This window comes from Danio aesculapii, chromosome 3 (assembly GCF_903798145.1).
Source record: "Danio aesculapii chromosome 3, fDanAes4.1, whole genome shotgun sequence".
Classification (NCBI taxonomy): domain Eukaryota; kingdom Metazoa; phylum Chordata; class Actinopteri; order Cypriniformes; family Danionidae; genus Danio; species Danio aesculapii.
In genome coordinates this window covers 6901248-6919475 of record NC_079437.1, presented here as the reverse complement: position 1 = coordinate 6919475, position 18228 = coordinate 6901248, and the positions used below count along the sequence as shown (strand labels likewise).

Below are 18228 nucleotides of genomic sequence, written 5' to 3'. Positions count from 1 at the left end.
GCCTAAACCACTGGCTCTCTAATAGCACACAATAATAACGCTTACATATTCACGAAGGTCCTATTTATGCACAGATGTTTAGCTGAACATGTTAATGCTTCAGAGAAAATGTTTCAATGGCATTCATTGCCGGTTCAGCTGATGGAGTGACAGCGCCTCCTGCAGGAGACAAACAGCATCATTCAGTAACGCTGTTGTTAAAAGTGAAAGCATTACAGTCTCCGGCATTTGTTGAAGCTCACTGAAGACTGAAGACATCTAACCTCGACTGTTTTGAGTTCGTCTCCGTGAGTACAATTACATTAATATATATTTAACAAACTCGTTGTGCTGGACGCTGATCATTATCTTTTGTTACTGCAGTAACATCAGCAAATCAGATATGTTTTAGGTTTAATAAGAACTATACATGTAAAGGATTTTGTCTATTAATCTTATGTTATGATAATTTTAGCAGTGACAAATGCAGCGTTTGTTTTTAAACATTAATACATATAATTTAACAGAACTACTAACAAGCTAACAGTGAGCTTCACGGTCGTGACCTTGTTTAACTTTAATGTTAGTTTGCATGTTAAGTATGTTAACAAATGAGCCTTAGTGTTAATGTGAATCAGTGATTTGTGTTCATGATGTCAATAATATAAATTTTTGTGATTTTTATGCTAATTACATTTGCCATTATTGTTGATTCAGACTGTTTTGTTGGTGAAAATGTCGTTGAGCAAAGAGACAAATGAACCTCAGTTCATGGAGCAGGTGAGTGTCTCTCTTATTCATTAGTATTCATAACAGAAATAAATGGTACCATTAGTTTTCTGTGTATTTCTCGTGTGTTTCAGAACACAGTGGTGCTGCTGATCGGCAAAAGTGGATGTGGGAAAAGCATCACAGGAAACATGATCTTCAATGCTTCAGTGTTTGAGTCAAGACTAAGCTCTACATCAGTGACGAGAGTCAGTCAAACACACACTGCATCTGTGAATAACCGCAGACTAACAGTGGTCGATACTCCAGACTTCAGATTCTCCACACACACTGACTTTGACTCAAACTCTGAGCTGAAGACCACTCTTCGGTCCTGTGCACCAGGAGCTCATGTTATTCTGCTCTTTCTGCCTTTAAGCACCTTCACTGAGCAGGAGCAGGAGTTCATCCACTGGTTTGAGCAGAAGTTTGGTGCAGAAGCTCTCAGATTTACTCTGGTGCTCTTCACTCATGCAGATAAACCACACATGAGGACACTAGGAGAACTGATCAGGGGAAACGGCCAATTATCTGATTTCATTAACCGATGCGGTCGCAGATATCATGAGTTCAACATTAAAGCTCCAGTAAACAGTCGACAGGTGACTGAACTGATGGAGAAAGTAAAGAGACTGGTGTCTGAGAACTCACACTCCTGCTACACACTGGAGATGATGGAGGACGAGGAGAAGAGGAGAAAAGAGAAGGAGAGAAGAGAGAAGGAAAAAAAAGAGGGAGAACATCAGATTACATTAGAGAGAGTCAGACGAGAGACAGAGATGCGAGTCAGGAGAGAATATGAGGAGGAGAGACAGTGGAGAGAAGAGGAGGAGAAGAAAGAGAGAGAACATCAGATTACATTAGAGAGAGTCAGACGAGAGACAGAGATACGAGTCAGGAGAGAAAATGAGGAGGATCGACAGAAGAGAGAGAGGATGAAGCTCTTCAAACAGATAATCCTGAGGCGCATCTATGTGATTACAGTTTTCTCTGTAGTGACAGGGTTTGTGCTGGTGAGTAGGAAAGACTCTTCACTGTGGATATTCATGTGTGGCTTCATTACTGGAGGATCAGCAGCCACTACTGGAGTTTGCTGTGGGATTTTCTGGAGACTGATGTGGAGGAGTCCGTTCATCTCTTCTTCTCCTCATGAGAGTCCCAGTGCGCTCAGACACTTTCTGCTGAAGACGACAGGTGTTGTGTGTGGTTTAACTGTTGGAGCTGCCATTGGTCATTTGGTTGGAGGAAATTTACTTCCTGTTACATTGATAACTGGTTTAGCTGGAGCTGCTGGAGCCTTGACATCATTACAGAGAGACTGGTGATGAGTTACAGATTAGAGATCTGCATGGGACTGAAATTTTAATCCTATTCCTGCCAGGTTTTATTCCACACCTGACCGCTCCCGCCATATATTCAGTTTAGTTCACCCTCTGCCAACTTGCCCCATTTTTTACCCGACCTGACCGTTTCTGCTAGATTTAGATCTGGTTTTCAAAATCTCACATTTAAGTTGAGTACTGTCAAAAGAGAGAGAGAGAGATAACAGATAAAAGTGTAGGTTGTGCGAGGATTTTAGGCTACATGTCAGTGTTGTTTGCCTCTTTGTGATGAGACATGAGTGTCACCTTAAACAGTGATATGCGGTGAGGTTTGCGGCTGGTGAGGCACTGACTCTTTCAGTCAGATTTGCAAACATATCCACCCGATATATTTGCCAACTACTGATTGTGTTTCAAATATCATATCAGCATTATTTCTATACATGTAGTAGGTACGTATTGGGCCACAGAAGAATGTATAGCGATTAAATATGCCTCCCAGAAACACCACCCTGCTGAAAAATCCAGCGTAAACCAGCCTAGGCTGGTTGGCTAGTTTTAGCTGGTTGATCAGCCTGGTTTTAGAGGGGTTTTGGCCATTTCCAGCCTGTTCCTAGCTGGGCAGGCTTGAAAATGACCAGCTAAATCCAGCTAAAACCAGCTTGACCAGCCTGGTTTAAGCTGGACATAGCTGGTTTTGGCTGGTCATCTTCCAGCCTGACCAGCTAAGAACAGGCTGGAAATGGTTGGAAACCAGCCTGGAAATGGCCAAAACCCCTCTAAAACCAGGCTGGTCGACCAGCTAAAACCAGCCTAGGCTGGTTTAAGCTGTTTTTTTTTCAGTAGGGAACAGCTGATGTTACAGAGTCAAGTCAGCCTATTACAAGCAACGCACATGCTCTCTTTCTCATTCAAACACACACAGAGCACCACGGCGGATGCACGCTCTCACGTTTGCATTTCACATTTAGGTGCTTTATTGGCATGACAAATAACTGTACATTCGTATTGTCAAAGTACAGTGTTGCTGAGTACAAACAAGGAAGTGCAAAAGGGGCAGTATTACAAAGCAGTAGCGCTCTCTCTCATTCTCTCTCACACACAGCACTTCAGCGGATGTGCGCGCACGCTCTCTACCTTGGGATCGCGCGCTCTTTCTCTCAGAAGTGCTATAGGTAGGCTGCCCGCTCCCGTTCAAATTACACCAAAGTTCCTGACCGCTACAGCGTTTTATTTGGAAATTAATTCCCACACCGCAAGAAAACAGGTCAGGTGCCACGGCTCGGGACACGGGAATGCAGACCTCTAATACAGATCATGATGAAATGATACTCTTTAAATGCTCGACATGTTAATTGTGCTTCTGTTTCAGTATTAATTCTTTAATCTCATTCTGATGTAATATGGGTCATAAATAATGCTCAGATCACCAAAAGAAATGACAAAAACTAATGAACAGTACAGCTTACAAAATCAGTTAACGGGTTTTATTTAGCTCAGATTATTTGGCAAATCCTCTGGAGTTTTTGAGTTGTCATTTTTCACGAAACGATAGATTAGATGATTAGGTCTCTGTTTTATTTGTGATTCTAACCAATGTTCATTTTTCTGAGGTTAAATATCAGCATTGATGAGAACCTGACATGATAATAAATGTAATGTGTGTAAAATTATATGTTGGTGTATTTTAAATGTAAGATAAATCTGTATTCCTAGATGCCACATTTACAGCTAAAGTTTATATCCATCCATCCATCCATCCTCTCTGTCTTTCTGTCTGTCTGTCTCATTTTATATACTATTCTAATCCCCATAACTTCAGAATATTTTTTATTGTGCCTTGTCATAATAAATTGAATATATAAAGTGTGAATTGGAGATGGAGAGACCAATTTACATAGTGTTGTGTCTAGAGTTTAAGGGAAATGTAACAGAATCAGGATAAGCATGTGTGTGAGCCAAAGTTCAACAAGAACCCATGACAGATTTAATCATAGCTCAAAGAATATGCATGATTTTTATTGTTGTACTGTAAATTAAGAGGTGATCATAAATACAGTTGTGAAAAATAAATGACAATACAATAGATGTGCATGTGTGTTTGTGTGCAGTCTGTACAGTAGAAGCATAATTCCAGCTATGAACAGGGTACTTTCATGGACACCAGATTCAAAGATTTTTAAGGGATTTTTGAGGCACTATCCATTATTAATCAAGCATCTCTGTAATTCATACCCCAGCATAGTGCTATGATAGTCCTTACTGTATTTAACATTGCACTCACACTTAATATTTACTCTTTTTTTGACCATTTTAAAGGTCACGTTCAATAAAATAAGTTGAATTTAATACTGGTGAAATTCAAATGCAGTTTCTGAAATATTGATCAAATGTGCATTATTAGTCAGTGTTATTGTACAAGTCTTAATTCAAGATTTTTTCAGTTTATTCATTATTTTTTTTCACAATTGAGGACAATTGTTTAAATAAAGCCATAAACAAATTTAATTTCAGATTTAATTTGTGAGAATGGGTTTTAAACCACAGCGGTTCGAACTGTAGTTCTGCCGAATGACTAAAAAGTTATAAAATAAGGGCAGTATTAATAGCTATAAATGTGGGAGAGCGTTGATATTATGTGATTGTATTGTATTGCAATATGGAGCAGTTAAGTGTTGATGTTAAATCAAAAGTAATTCACAAACACTTGATAATGAGATGATTTAATGACAATAATTCTCTATGGTTACAACTGAATTAATTACAAAATAACTGTATATCGAATGGTGTTGCACTGCTTATATGCAAATTGTCTTGATACCCCCACAAGAATAGGTGCTGAGGAATGAATCTACTTCTCTTGAAGTAGATCAGAAGATGTGAACCTTTTGGATCCTGTATTTCAAAACAGCAAATGGCACAACAAACAGCAAAAGCAAACACATGGCATTTGTCATTAATCAAAGGATTGATGTGGTCAGTTTGAGTTCTCCTCAAGTAAAATACCCTTAAATTAATGTGATTAAAAATATGGTCAAGATCAAGACAAAATAAAAGCAATCAACCTGTTTAGACAATATCTGGTAACTCAATTAAAATTGCTTTACAACGAAATCAACAGGAGCTGATTTTGAGTCTCAGCAAAATATTCAGTGTATTCAGTGTACACAATACCATTGTGTTCTATGGAAATGAAAATGTGTATAACACAAATGTAACAAATTTGGAAATGCAAACAGGATCAACAATTATTAACTTTAATTGCTATTAGGCTGCTAACCCACCAGCAAAGGAAGTTAAAGAGCCCATATTATAGATGAAATAGGGTCATATTTAGGTTGTAAGGGTCTCCAACAACAGTCTAATATGCATGCAAGGTCAAAAAACACTTTGATGGTCTTATAATCTGCATTTATTTTTACCTAATTATCCCAGCCACTCCCATATGAATCGTTCAGCGATTCATTTGTACCCAAACCCGTCCTCAGCGCGAAGCTAATCTGCGCTGATTGGACTGATGACAGCCTGCTGCGATTGGTTGAAACTGACAGCCTTCAGCGCGAGAGTGAAATGCTGAAGGATAAGCATTTTATTAAGCTTTGTTAGTAAGTACGTAGTAAATATAGCCATGAAGGCTTTTGCTTTAAAGGGTTAACTGCTATATTAGGTGCACAAGTATAGGGAAGTATTGCAGGTTGCAGAGAACAGCCCATCCTGTTATCGAGTGTGGGTGCATAGAAAATGATGAAAGGTCTGAGTATGACAGGACGCATGAGCTCTGTGTGAACGTGCTCTGAAACATCTGCCTTAAAAGCTGAACTGTTAAGAGAAGATAACAGATACCAGGAAGAGGAATATCTGGTTGCTGAATGGTCAAACTGTCAAGACAACACCATATAAGTGTGAGTACACTTTAAATCTAGAGTTGAAGTGGTGGGGAAAGCGGAGACGGTGTTTTTTTGCCAATACTACCGGCTCCTTATGCAGAAGTTCTACCAACACTGCAGGCAAAGTGGTGCCACAATCTTTCTGCGTAGCTGGTAGTGCTGTATACTGCCAGGACAATCTGCTTTACCGTTAACACGGCCTGGACGATATCCGATATCAAAATCAAAAGCTGCTAGCTGAGAAGCCCAACGTTGCTCTAAAGCACCCAGCTTGGCTGTCCTAAGATAACTCAAGGGATTGTTATCCGTGTACACTACACACTTCTGTCCTAAGAGGTAGTCCCTAAACTTTTCGGTTAGCGCCCATTTTAATGCCAACAGCTCCAATTTCATGGAGCTATAATTTTGCATATTTCTTTCTGTGGGACGAAGCCCCCGGCTAGCATAAGCAACTGGCCTCCGCTTCCCATCCTCAGCACAGCACAGCCCCTAACCCGGAATGGCTAGCATCAATTTCCAACACGAACGGGAGAGAGAAATCTGCATAAGTCAGTACAGGAGCAGTCACCAATCGCTGCTTCAAATTTTGAAAGCCCAGTTCACACTCCTCGGTCCAACAACTTTCAATCGACTTCCCTGAACCCCTCTTCTTCTTCGTCCCCACCAAATCTGCAACATGATGATGTAACGGGGCTGCTAAATTTAACACTCCCTTGGTCTAAATTTAATTTCACTTCTAGCAGACCCTCCCAGATGACCAAGGATAAAAAGGGCTTCCTCCCTTGCTGGTAGATTTCTGGCCCGTAAATTACTCTTCATCTCCTCTATGCACTCAAACACATCCTCATCTCCCCTTCCACTGAATGTGGAACATCGTCGCTCTCTAGGAATAAGAATTATACGCTCGGCTAAGGGCCTAGAAGCATCTGACACACCAGAGGCATGGGCATTAGTATCAGCAACAGAACTAGCACTCACCGAAGGCCTGGCTGCAGAGTTAGCTTGATGCTGTAACTGTTCATTCTCTGATTGAAGGGACTGAATCTGCCTTCGCAGCTCCTCCAACTGACTCTCCATCATTAAGGGAAAACCACACTCACACAAAACATTCAAACTTCACAACAAAAAAATGAAAATTCAAAGAAAACTAATTTTAACAAACACAAAGTGTCCAAAGATTGAGTACACACCCCTGCTCGAAAGGACCCTGCCGACTACACCAAATGTGATCGGATCCTGTAACTAAATATAATAAACTACAGGTTGACTTTAATCCCACAACTTCAGGTTTTCTCCAAACAAATGGAAATATCAAGCAGAGAGGTGTACAAACAATCTTCTTTTATTAGACACTGAAATAATTTTAAATGTAATCATATAAGACATGTAATCCCTTACAATGAATCACAAAACAATACAATTCTGTTTGTGTGGTAGTTGTCAGTGGCCACTGCTTAAATCACACTCAATATTACACAGGATATACCAACATTTGGGAAAGATCAAGGAAAAAGAAAAAAACACTTCAATGCAAACAAAACCCTCAAAACAAAAACACACTCTTTACTACTAAAGAAAGAAACTAACCCACACTCATAATAAACCACCCACATAACAAACAAAGCCAAAATAAAACAACCCTCCCCATAAAGCAATCCTTGCTGTTAATATCGAAATGGAAGAGGATGAACAATAACTATCAGCCCTTCACAATTTACACAAACTAAATACAAACCCACCAAATAGTTAGATCACAACACACACACACATATACGCACACTCACAAACGCGCCAACATCAAAAGAATGAGCGCACCCTCGCACCATAAACGCGCGCACGCACACACACACACACACACACACACACACACACACACACACACACACACACGCACACACACGCAAACTCTGCCTTGACGCGACCAGGTCACACACAATCAGGTGCCCAAAAAGAAAAGCGAATCGCCTCTCCGGAGCACAATCAGGTCGCCAGACAGCAGCAAAACAGCAACGGGCACTCCGCAGCACAGCTAACTGGCTCTCAACACAAATGGTGAGTAATCCACCGATCACACATGAATACCGCTAAAAGAATGATTTACTATTAATTAACAGCACTAGAACTCACTAGAAATAACCGGAGACATAAACAGAAACATACCGATGCGCGCTAATGCGACTGCATTTCCTCAGGCCCAGGAATTAGAAGCAGAATTAGGGAGGAAATCCAACCTTATACAGGTTTCTATGAATACTGCAGGCTTACCGCTTAACGCTCAATGCTTAACGCACATTAAAAAGTTAGGACGCAATCAACATACCGCAACTATTCCATGCCAGAGAAAAACGGAAGCAAAGAGAAACCTCCGCACTTTTAAAGGGCCGGTGAGCTTAATTTCCGACTCTATTCACCTACAATGGGAAACCTGTCCCCTTTGGGGATCATTACACACATACAATGGGAAACCCCGCCCCTTTGGGGATCACCCCATTACATAAGTCAAATAGAGTTGGGGTTAGATAGTGTGCGGAAACAGTATAAAAAGCCTGGAGGAGGATATAATAGGAGGGGGCTAAACTGATACGTCTCCTGTGCAGAACTTGTCTTCTCTAACTCCTTGCATTCAAAATAAAACTTCTTAATTTTTAACTCAGATCTCCGTCAATTTTTGAACATGAAATGGACCATTTGAGTCCTACAATTGGTGACCCGACGACGTGATTGACTGGAGATTGTCAAATAGATGGACGTTTGTTTCTGATGCCAAAACCAGAGAGGCCTCTAGCGGAAGTCCTTTTCTCTAAGGAGGCACTTAGGGTAGACTTTTAGAGTCTAAAGAGAAGTCCTTTTCCCTAAAAAGGCAAAACTAGTTGAAGAAATTTTGTCTTGATGAAGACAATTGACTATTCAACAATCAGGATGGATAGTGTATGTAAAAGGCCTACATCTATCTAACGGAGAAGTCCTTTTTCCTGAGAAGGCAAAAAAACTTGAAGATCCCTCTGGTCTTCACGAGGACTTGATATCTTCAAGACATTTCTCAAGGATGGCAGGTTTAGTGAATTGAGAAATAGGGAGATTGTAGGGATTAAATAACATTATAATAAAAAGGAAGGAGAATTTGATAGAGAATGTGAGGAATATGATTGTCCTCCTTTAAGACAACAATTGCATAAAATGGCAGATGTCTTATTGGCACAAACTGATAAAAAAAGATAGGAAAAATTGACAAAAGAACTAGGAGAATGTGCGCGTGAAATGATTGAACATTATAGTACTAATTGTATGTACAAAAAGGGGGTCTCTGTTTCAGAAAGTGGGAATAAAAGAGAAAGGACCACAGGAAGCTTTTTTTAATACACAGAAAAGAGGAAGTAGGGCTGTTGAACAAGCGAGCCCATGCAAAGAAAGAAAAACAGTTAGATAAAATTTAAGATGGCCTAGAGTCACACTTGCAGCAGCTGTATTGAAATCAAAGAAAAGGGAAGTGAACAGCAATGAAGCTGAAACTAAACTGAGTAAAAAACAGGAAGCTGAGGCTGAGACTAAGACTGATCAGATAGCGACGCCCACTGCCCGCCATACAGAGGCAGTAGAGAGAGCGGACAAAGAAGGAAGTGAGTTGTTAAAGCTGAAAAAAAATGAATTTTGAAACTATAGGACTATATGAGAAAAGGAAGTTAGCTAAAAACAGACGCCTAAGCAACAGATTAACAGTTGCTAGAGAGGGCCTGAATGACTCCCCACTTCCTGAAACAGACAACCCAATAACACTGTTTACGGATGGTAGCTGCCACAGGGCAGATGATGGAACTATGAAAGCAGGCTTTGCTGTGGTTAAATTACAGAATGATCAATTGGTCACCATGCAATCTGAACCCCTAATTGGCAAACAATCTGCACAAAAAAGCAGAACTATTGGCCCTAATCAATGCATTGAGACACTCAAAAGGACAGGCTGTCAACTACTCTGATTCTGCATATGCAGTGTCCACAGCCCACGTGGAGCTGCCTGTGTGGATCAGATGTGGATTCACAACTTCCTCTGGCCAGACTCATGAGAAAGAAGCAAGAGAGCTCTCTGAAGCCATAATGTTGCCAAAGTGGCTATTATCAAGTGCACTGGTCATTCTCAAGGAACTGACCTAATATCAAAAGGCAATGAAGCAGCAGACTTGGCGGCAAAACGTGCCTCAGGCTACCTACAGCAGGCATGTCCATGCTCGGTCCTGGAGGGCCGGTGTCCTGCAAAGTTTAGTTCCAACCCCAATCAGACACACCTGGGCTAGCTAATCAAGCACTTACTAGGCTTTCTAGAAACATCCGTGCAGGTGTGTTGAGGCAAGTTGGAGCTAAAATCTGCAGGACACCAGCCCTCCAGGACCGAGTTTGGACACCCCTGACCTACAGGGTCAGTTTGTGGTCACTTCTGAGCCAGACGTGACATCCCTCCTACCAGAATTCTCAAGAGAATTCTTATCTGAGCAGCAAGACATGGCTGCTCCTGAAGAAAAGTCTGCGTGGAAAAACAAAGGGGCAATCAGACACGAGGATGGGCTTTGGACAGCACCTGATGGTAGAGCTTTGCTCCCAGCGTCACTAGTCCCAAGCGTGTTGAAAGAAGCCCACACACATGCACACTGTGGTGATAAGCAAATGTCATGAGCATTGCAATCATGGTGGCATCCTTTTATGCCACACCTAATTTCTGGGTACATAACGACATGTGACATCACATGTGTCAAACCAACTATGAAACCATCTCAGGGATCGTTCCCATTGGCAAATAGCCCTGGGGATGAAGTTATAATTGATTTCACTGACATGATTGAAAAGGTAAATGGTAAACGATACTTGCTTGTTATGATTGATGCATATACTGGATGGCCAGAGGCCTTCCTGGTGGGCAAGGAAGACAGCACTGCTGTCATTAAATGTCTGATAAACCATTACATCCAACGTCATGGTTTTCCGAGCTGAGTAAGATCTGACAACGGCTCACACTTTAAAAATGAACATCTGGCTGATGTGGAAAAGGCATTGGGTTTAGTACACCATTTCGGGGCAGTCTATCACCCACAGTCACAAGGTAAGGTTGAGCGGTTGAATCTAACATTGAAAAACAAATTGGCTAAAATCTGTGCACAGACTAAATTGACATGGTTGGCTGCTCTTCCACTGGCCTTGATGTCAGTAAGGAGCTCTGTGAGTAGGGCAACAGGATACACGCCCTTTGAACTGTTGACTGGTCGCCAATTTCCTGGCCCACTGACCCCACTACAATTGGAACCACTACAACCGTTATCACACAAAATTAACTATGACAAATTGACTGCTCTAATTGAATCTTTTGACAAAATGTTACCAACTGATTTTAGGGGACACGAATATCCAGCACCCCTACCTGACCGAACTTGGGACTGGGTGAGATTGAGAATCTACAGGCGTAAATGGAAAGAGCCTCGCTGGTCTGCTCCAATTAAGTAATGTCCGGCGGACCCACCGTCCAGATCATTGGGCGACACCAGAGTGAACCTTGCTTCGCAGGTCCAAGAGAGGGAGGATACCACAGGAGGTGCAGGAGGGAGTGAGGGTACCACAAAAGGAGGTGACACACAAACACATACACACGGAAAAATTTCATCCATGTAACCTACAAACTTTGCAGGTGGTCCATAAAACTGGGGATTTATTCACAGCCCCTAAAGGAGAAGCTGTAGCCCATTGTGTCAGTGCAGACTGTGCATTTGGAGCAGGCATAGTGAAAAACTTCAGAGAAAAATATGGGGTTGACAAGGTAAAGGCCCAGAGGAAAACAAAAGGTGACTGTGCTATAACTCACGAGGCAGACAGAATAGTTTTCCACCTGATCACAAAAACACTTGCCAGAGACCTACCCACATATGAGGACTTTGAGAGCAGTCTAATCTGCATGAGAACGTGGTGTGACAAATTACACATCACCAGATTATCCATAGGGGTGTGGTTTGGACAAGTTGGAATTCTATAGAGTTCTCCACATTATTGAAAAGACATTTAAAGGCCAGAATATAACCATTTCAGTTTATACGTTAGAATAAGTTTACTGTGCTTGCTATTTTTTATTATAGCTTTAATACTGATTATATATTACTTGCTGTTAATACAATAACACTGTAAAAAATAAGATAAAGGGAGGACCAGAATTGAATAATAAGGAAAACCAGCATCAATAAAACATGAGGGTCAAGTTGTGGGAAAACTGGAAACTACTGGGGATAGTGGGGATATTAACACTGATAATAGTGGGGACAATTCTTGGAGTGGGAAAAAGTCAGAACAGGAATGAAACCTCAACTGTAAAACCAACTAGATTAAAAGGATCCCTAGGGGAAGAAAACAAATGTTCCAAGTATTATGGAGGGCTGTCCATAGAATATGTAAAGGGAGAGACAACATCTTACACATTTGATCTATGTCAGGTAATGCATGGTGTAACACGATGGGTAAGGCAGATCATAAGTGGTGTAGAGGGTGGGATCAAGTAGTGGGGTACACAGGGAAATGGACACCAAACCCAACATGGTTAGGGAATTTTAAAAACGAGTGGAGAAAACTGAAAATACAAAGGGATTATAGTCCTACCCAGAACCCTATAACTATGTCGATAAGGGAGTGGACAGGATACCCCCTAGATGAGACCCATTATGCTGGGAAAAACAATCCGCCTAAGTTTCTCCATATACTATTAGGAGTTGAGATATCAGGAACTGACCCCCTGGGAATCATAGAAGTTGAGTTTTTAGATAAGGTCAATGTAACAGATAGAAACAAGACAATGACTATATGACCCCAATCAGAGATCATAGTAGAGAAATTAGAGGTCGAAGGGTTGTAATAAAATGGACTATACCAAATTAACCCCAGAGGATATACTAGAGAAAGCATATTAACCCTTTGTGGTGCAAACAGATTATTAACAATGCAGGGGATATAATAGTATCCTGGGCGCGGGGAGGACTATATTATTACTGTGGGGGGAAAAGATTGTTTGTAAGAACAAAAGGGAAAACTATGGAAGGTATATGTGCAATGGTTAGGTTGGCAGCACCAGTAACACTGATTGGCAAGAGACAAGAGGGAAGGGGTGAAAGTATAGCTGGGAGAAGAAAAAGGGACGCAACGTTTGACTTAACCACAAATTCCCCAACCTATATAGATTCAATAGGGGTCACGAGAGGAGTCGCTGATGAATACAAAACTAGTAGACTAAATTGCTGCCGGGTTCGAGAATATCCCAATAATTTCAGCCCTTCCCTGTTACCCCAAGTAAAATGTGGATAGAATAAATTATGTGCACTATAACGTGATGCGATTGGCAAATCTGACACGAGACGCCGCAGAAGGATTATCAGAACAATTGGCTCCAACTTCATTAATGGCAATACAAAATAGAATAGCACTAGATATGCTATTGGCGGAAAAGGGCAGGACCTGTGCCATTTTCCAAGATTTCGATCTGTAACGAGGGCTTTAGAAGGATTAAAAACCCTTTCTAAAACAATGGCAGAACACTCTGGTGTAAATAACCCATTTAATAATTGACTGACCGGTGTGTTTGGAAAATATAAAAACCATGTTTACATCAAATTTGATCTCTATTGCTACATTTGTGGCCATAATAGTGACCTGTGGATGCTGTTGCATCCTGTGTATCAGAACATTGTGTAACAGGGTGATAATAGCAGCAATTGAGAAGATGGAGCTCCACCCCCTTACACAATGCCTCTGCTGATATCTCCTGTAAATAATGATGAGGAGGAAGAGGAGGAGGAATATGACTTATAAATGTTGTTTTTTCCCAGTAACTGTGCTTCTTTGCAGATGCTGATTCATCACAAGTTATGTGTTTTCTAGATATTGATGTTTGAGAAATTTGCTGTTTGAAAAGGTGTTAAGATTTAAATTATGATTATTGAAATGTTTGTAGTCTAGATAATTTCAGTGTGGTTGACTCAGCTGACATGTTGTGGTTGCCCAAACGTCAATTAGGGGACCGACTGGGTGACTTTCCCCACAGGGGTTTTCGGCCCAGTCCAGCCTGAGCACACTGGTTTGTAGGGAATGTTATTTTTTATTATTTTTTATTATTATTACGTTTTAAGTACTTTTCTTTCTAGTAGTCTGATATGATGTGTCAGGTGAACATGTGGTGGCTGCCCATAAGCCAACTAGGGGGCCGCTTGGGTGTCTTTCCTCAGAGAGGTTTTCGACCCAAGCTCATCTGGACATATTGGACCAAGAATTCTGAGATTGTTTAAGTGTTTATTAAAGTTGTGTGGCCTCTTTTCAGAGGCCAAGAGAGGGATTGAAGGATAAGCATTTTATTAAGCTTTGTTAGTAAATACATAGTAAATATAGACATGAAGGCTTTTGCTTTAAAGGGTTAACTTATTAGGTGCACAAGTATAGGGAAGTATTGCAGGTTGCAGAGAACAGCCCATCCTGTTATCGAGTGTGGGTGCATAGAAAATGATGAAAGGTCTGAGAATGACAGGACGTATGAGCTCTGTTTACGTGCTTGGAAACATCTGCCTTAAAAGGTGAACTGTTAAGAGAAGATACACAGATACCAGGAAGAGGAATATCTGGTTGCTGAATGGTCAAACTGTCAAGACAACACCATATAAGTCAAATAGAGTTGGGGTTAGATAGTGTGCGAAAACAGTATAAAAAGCCTGGAGGAGGATATAATAGGAGGGGGCTGAACTGATACGTCTCCTGTGCAGAACTTGTATTCTCTAACTTCTTGAATTCAAAATAAAACTTTTTAATTTTTAACTCAGATCTCCGTCAATTCATCCATTTCATCCAGAAACATGGATTTTCCTACCACTGCTATGCTGATGACACCCAGCTATACCTCTCTTTCCACCCTGATGATCCCTCGGTTCCAGCTCGCATTTCAGCCTGCCTGTCAGACATTTCACACTGGATGAAAGATCATCATCTTCAGCTTAACCTCATGAAAACGGAAATGCTTGAAGTTTCTGCCAACCCGACTCTTCACCATAACTTTTCAATCCAGATGGATGGAGCAACCATCACTGCATCCAAAATGGTAAAAAGCCTTGGAGTAACGATTGATGACCAACTAAACTTCTCTGAGCACATTTCTAGAACTGCTCGATCTTGCAGATTCTCACTCTATAACATCAGAAAGGTCCGACCCTTCCTATCTGAACATACAGCTCAACTCATTGTTCAAGCTCTTGTCCTCTCCAAACTGGACTATTGCAACTCTCTGCTAGCCGGGCTACCAGCTAGTTCTATCAAACCTCTTCAGCTGCTTCAGAACGCAGCAGCACGAGTGGTCTTTGATGAACCCAAAAGAGCACATGTCACTCCGCTACTCACCCGTTTGCACTGGCTGCCAGTTGCTGCCCGCATCAAATTCAAAGCTCTGATGTTTGCTTACAAAGTGACCTCTGGCTTTGCTCCTTCGTATCTGCTCTCACTTCTGCAGATATATGTGCCCTCCAGAAACTTGCGTTCTGTGAATGAACGTCGCCTCGTGGTTCCATCCCTAAGAGGGAAGAAATCACTTTCCCGAACTCTCACATTCAATCTGCCCAGTTGGTGGAATGAACTCCCTAACTACATCAGAACAGCAGAGTCACTTGCTGTCTTCAAGAAACCACTAAAAACTCAACTATTTAGTCTCCACTTTCCTTCCTAATCTGCAACTGCCTCTCTGGCTATACAACTAACTGTACTCTCTCTCTCAATAAAATAAATAAAATAAAATAAATAAATAAATAAAAACATTACTAATGCTTAGCTTCTTAGACTTTACACACCTGAAACTTGTCTATAGCACTTGTTCACTGCTGCTCTTATAGTTGTGTAAATTGCTTCCTTGTCCTCATTTGTAAGTCGCTTTGGATAAAAGCGTCTGCTAAATGACTAAATGTAAATGTAAATTTTTGAACATGCAATGGACCATTTGAGTTCTACAATGCCCAGCAGCTAATCAACAATATAAAAGTAGTCACAGTGCACACACGCTTTATAGTGTAAGGTGGATTTTGGCTGTCAGTGGGTGAATGTAAATACAGACAATGGACTTAAAATAACAGACGACTAACTATTTTATTGAGCAAAAAGTCCAAGAACTGGCGAGGAGCCCGTCACAGTCTACCTGCTCTTTTCACACAGACACACACACACACACACACACACACACACATATTACCCTCACCGTTCGCCTAGACTAGAGCGCCAGTTCAGCTTGCTGGGTGCAATTTAGACACCTCCCTTGAACCTGAGCTGAACTATTTTGAAACTTGACCGTTGCATGTGTGTAAACAGCTGACGATCCGTAATCAAAGCGGCACGCGTCGCGTTTTCAACGTGGCTTTACACGCAATATGAGAAAATAAAGAGTTAACCTGATACAGTACACGCAGTTACAAGTCACAAAACACAACTAAATACATAATGTGCAAGCTAGAGTAAACGAGGCAACAGTTTTAATCGCACGTACTTACACTGGTGAAATGGAGGAAGAAACTGATCCATGATGCACTGATCCATGTTCTGACAGTCTTTACTGATCCTTCCTTTAACAAACTGATGAAGTCTTCTTTGAAAGCAGATAGTTTCCAGAAGCACTCGAACTGCTCAAGGCTGGGTTATATTGCTGAGGTTTCATCTTTGATTAGACTGTCCATAATATCCATCTGCACAGCGTGACTTCATTCCACCGTTGTCTCTGTGTGTGTGGGGCTTTTTTTTCTGTGTTAGTGGGCGGCGCTGCAGGTTTCAAATCTCCCTGGTTTGCGTGTGCAACTACTTGTGTTTCGTAGCTGCGTCATCGCGAAACACCTAATGACTCGTTATCAAGACGACTCGTTTGAAGCACTATGAGTCGACTCTCTTATAGATGAATCAATAGTTTTAAACACTGTACACTTACAGATTTAAGCCTTAGCTGGATATTTCACTTCACTTAGAGCTGTGTTACACACTACATGGAAGGGCATTTTCAAAAACCCATAGTTTGGACTCTTTAACAGTTGCAGGCCTTGTATAAACAATGCAGTTAGTTCAATAAGAGTGTTATTAACAGATGAGTTTTTGTTATGAGAAGACCACTGATTTTTGCTCTTTAGTGATTTCCGTTTTTTCAGAAAATATGGTGGAGGTCTTCCCTGCCCCGAAGTCCAACATTGTTCCTCTCTGTGGCCAAACTTATTACAGGTCATACAAAGCCTGTTTTGTTTGCCTGAGGGTTTATTGCTGTGATCATCTGAGGTTTGAGGGTTTTTAAGACTCTCCAATACTTCTACACCATGCGTCTTGGCTGCGCTATAGTGTGGCATCACCTTAAAAACTGGCAAACTCTTTTGACCTACGGCCTCCGAACAAATCATTTCAGATTTATTACAAATAACTTCATCTGAGAAGTGAAGCATTTTTGGAGACACAATCTTCTTGAATGTAGGTTCAACTTTTTTTGTCCATAAAGCAAACAATACATCACTTTCTTCAGAAAGGAACCCTTCCATCCTTGAGGAGGTAATCTGCCATTTACCAAATTGAACTATTGAAACGAATTACAGTCTTGTAAATTTTGTTTCATGCAATTTAAGCAAATGGAGGAACAATAAAAGCAGACTTACCCACTCTTGTGGTTAGAAGTCCAGTTTAAATTTATTCACCAGGTGAAATAATTTAATTTATTCAGTGGTGAAAAGTCCAGCTAAGACCGACTAAAGTAAATTTCAGTAAACTCACAGTTTTCGGCACCATCTGTAAGAATGGGTTTTAACCACAGCGGTTCTAAAATGAATGACTAAAATGTTATCAGTATTGATTGATTGATTGATTGATTGATTTTATTTGACAATTCTAACAAAAATATACAAACAAGTCCAGTTAGACCAATTCATACATTATTTCAAAAAACTGTCGAGGATAAAGTACACAAAAAAGCCACAGGCTTATTTCCATTGTGGTCCTCGATATTTTTTAAAATTAAGGAGCAAATCATAAATGGAATGCAAACATCATCAGCTCAGCAACTCAGCACAATAAAATCCTCAACATCAACTATAAAACAGCCACTTTTTAATTTCCCTTTTAAAATCACTCTCAATTTGCATCTCTTTAAAAATCGTGGGCAAAGCATTCCAAACAGCAGAGCTAGCACACAAAAGAGAATTTGAACCTGATTCACTCTTAAATCTATATGGATAAATATCCCTGCTACGTGCTCTTGTAGAATGACA

At 40.8% G+C, this 18228-nt stretch overlaps 1 protein-coding gene across 1 annotated transcript; it reads left to right on the top strand.

Moving 5' to 3' along the window:
• The first annotated feature begins 235 nt into the window (after positions 1 to 235).
• zgc:172090 (uncharacterized protein LOC565611 homolog) lies at positions 236 to 4141 on the top strand. Its single transcript, XM_056453021.1, has 3 exons — positions 236 to 287; positions 697 to 759; positions 843 to 4141. Exons 2-3 carry the CDS (start codon positions 715 to 717, stop codon positions 2070 to 2072), a joined length of 1275 nt encoding a protein of 424 aa, XP_056308996.1. The 5' UTR covers positions 236 to 287; positions 697 to 714; the 3' UTR covers positions 2073 to 4141.
• The last annotated feature ends 14087 nt before the right edge of the window (positions 4142 to 18228 follow it).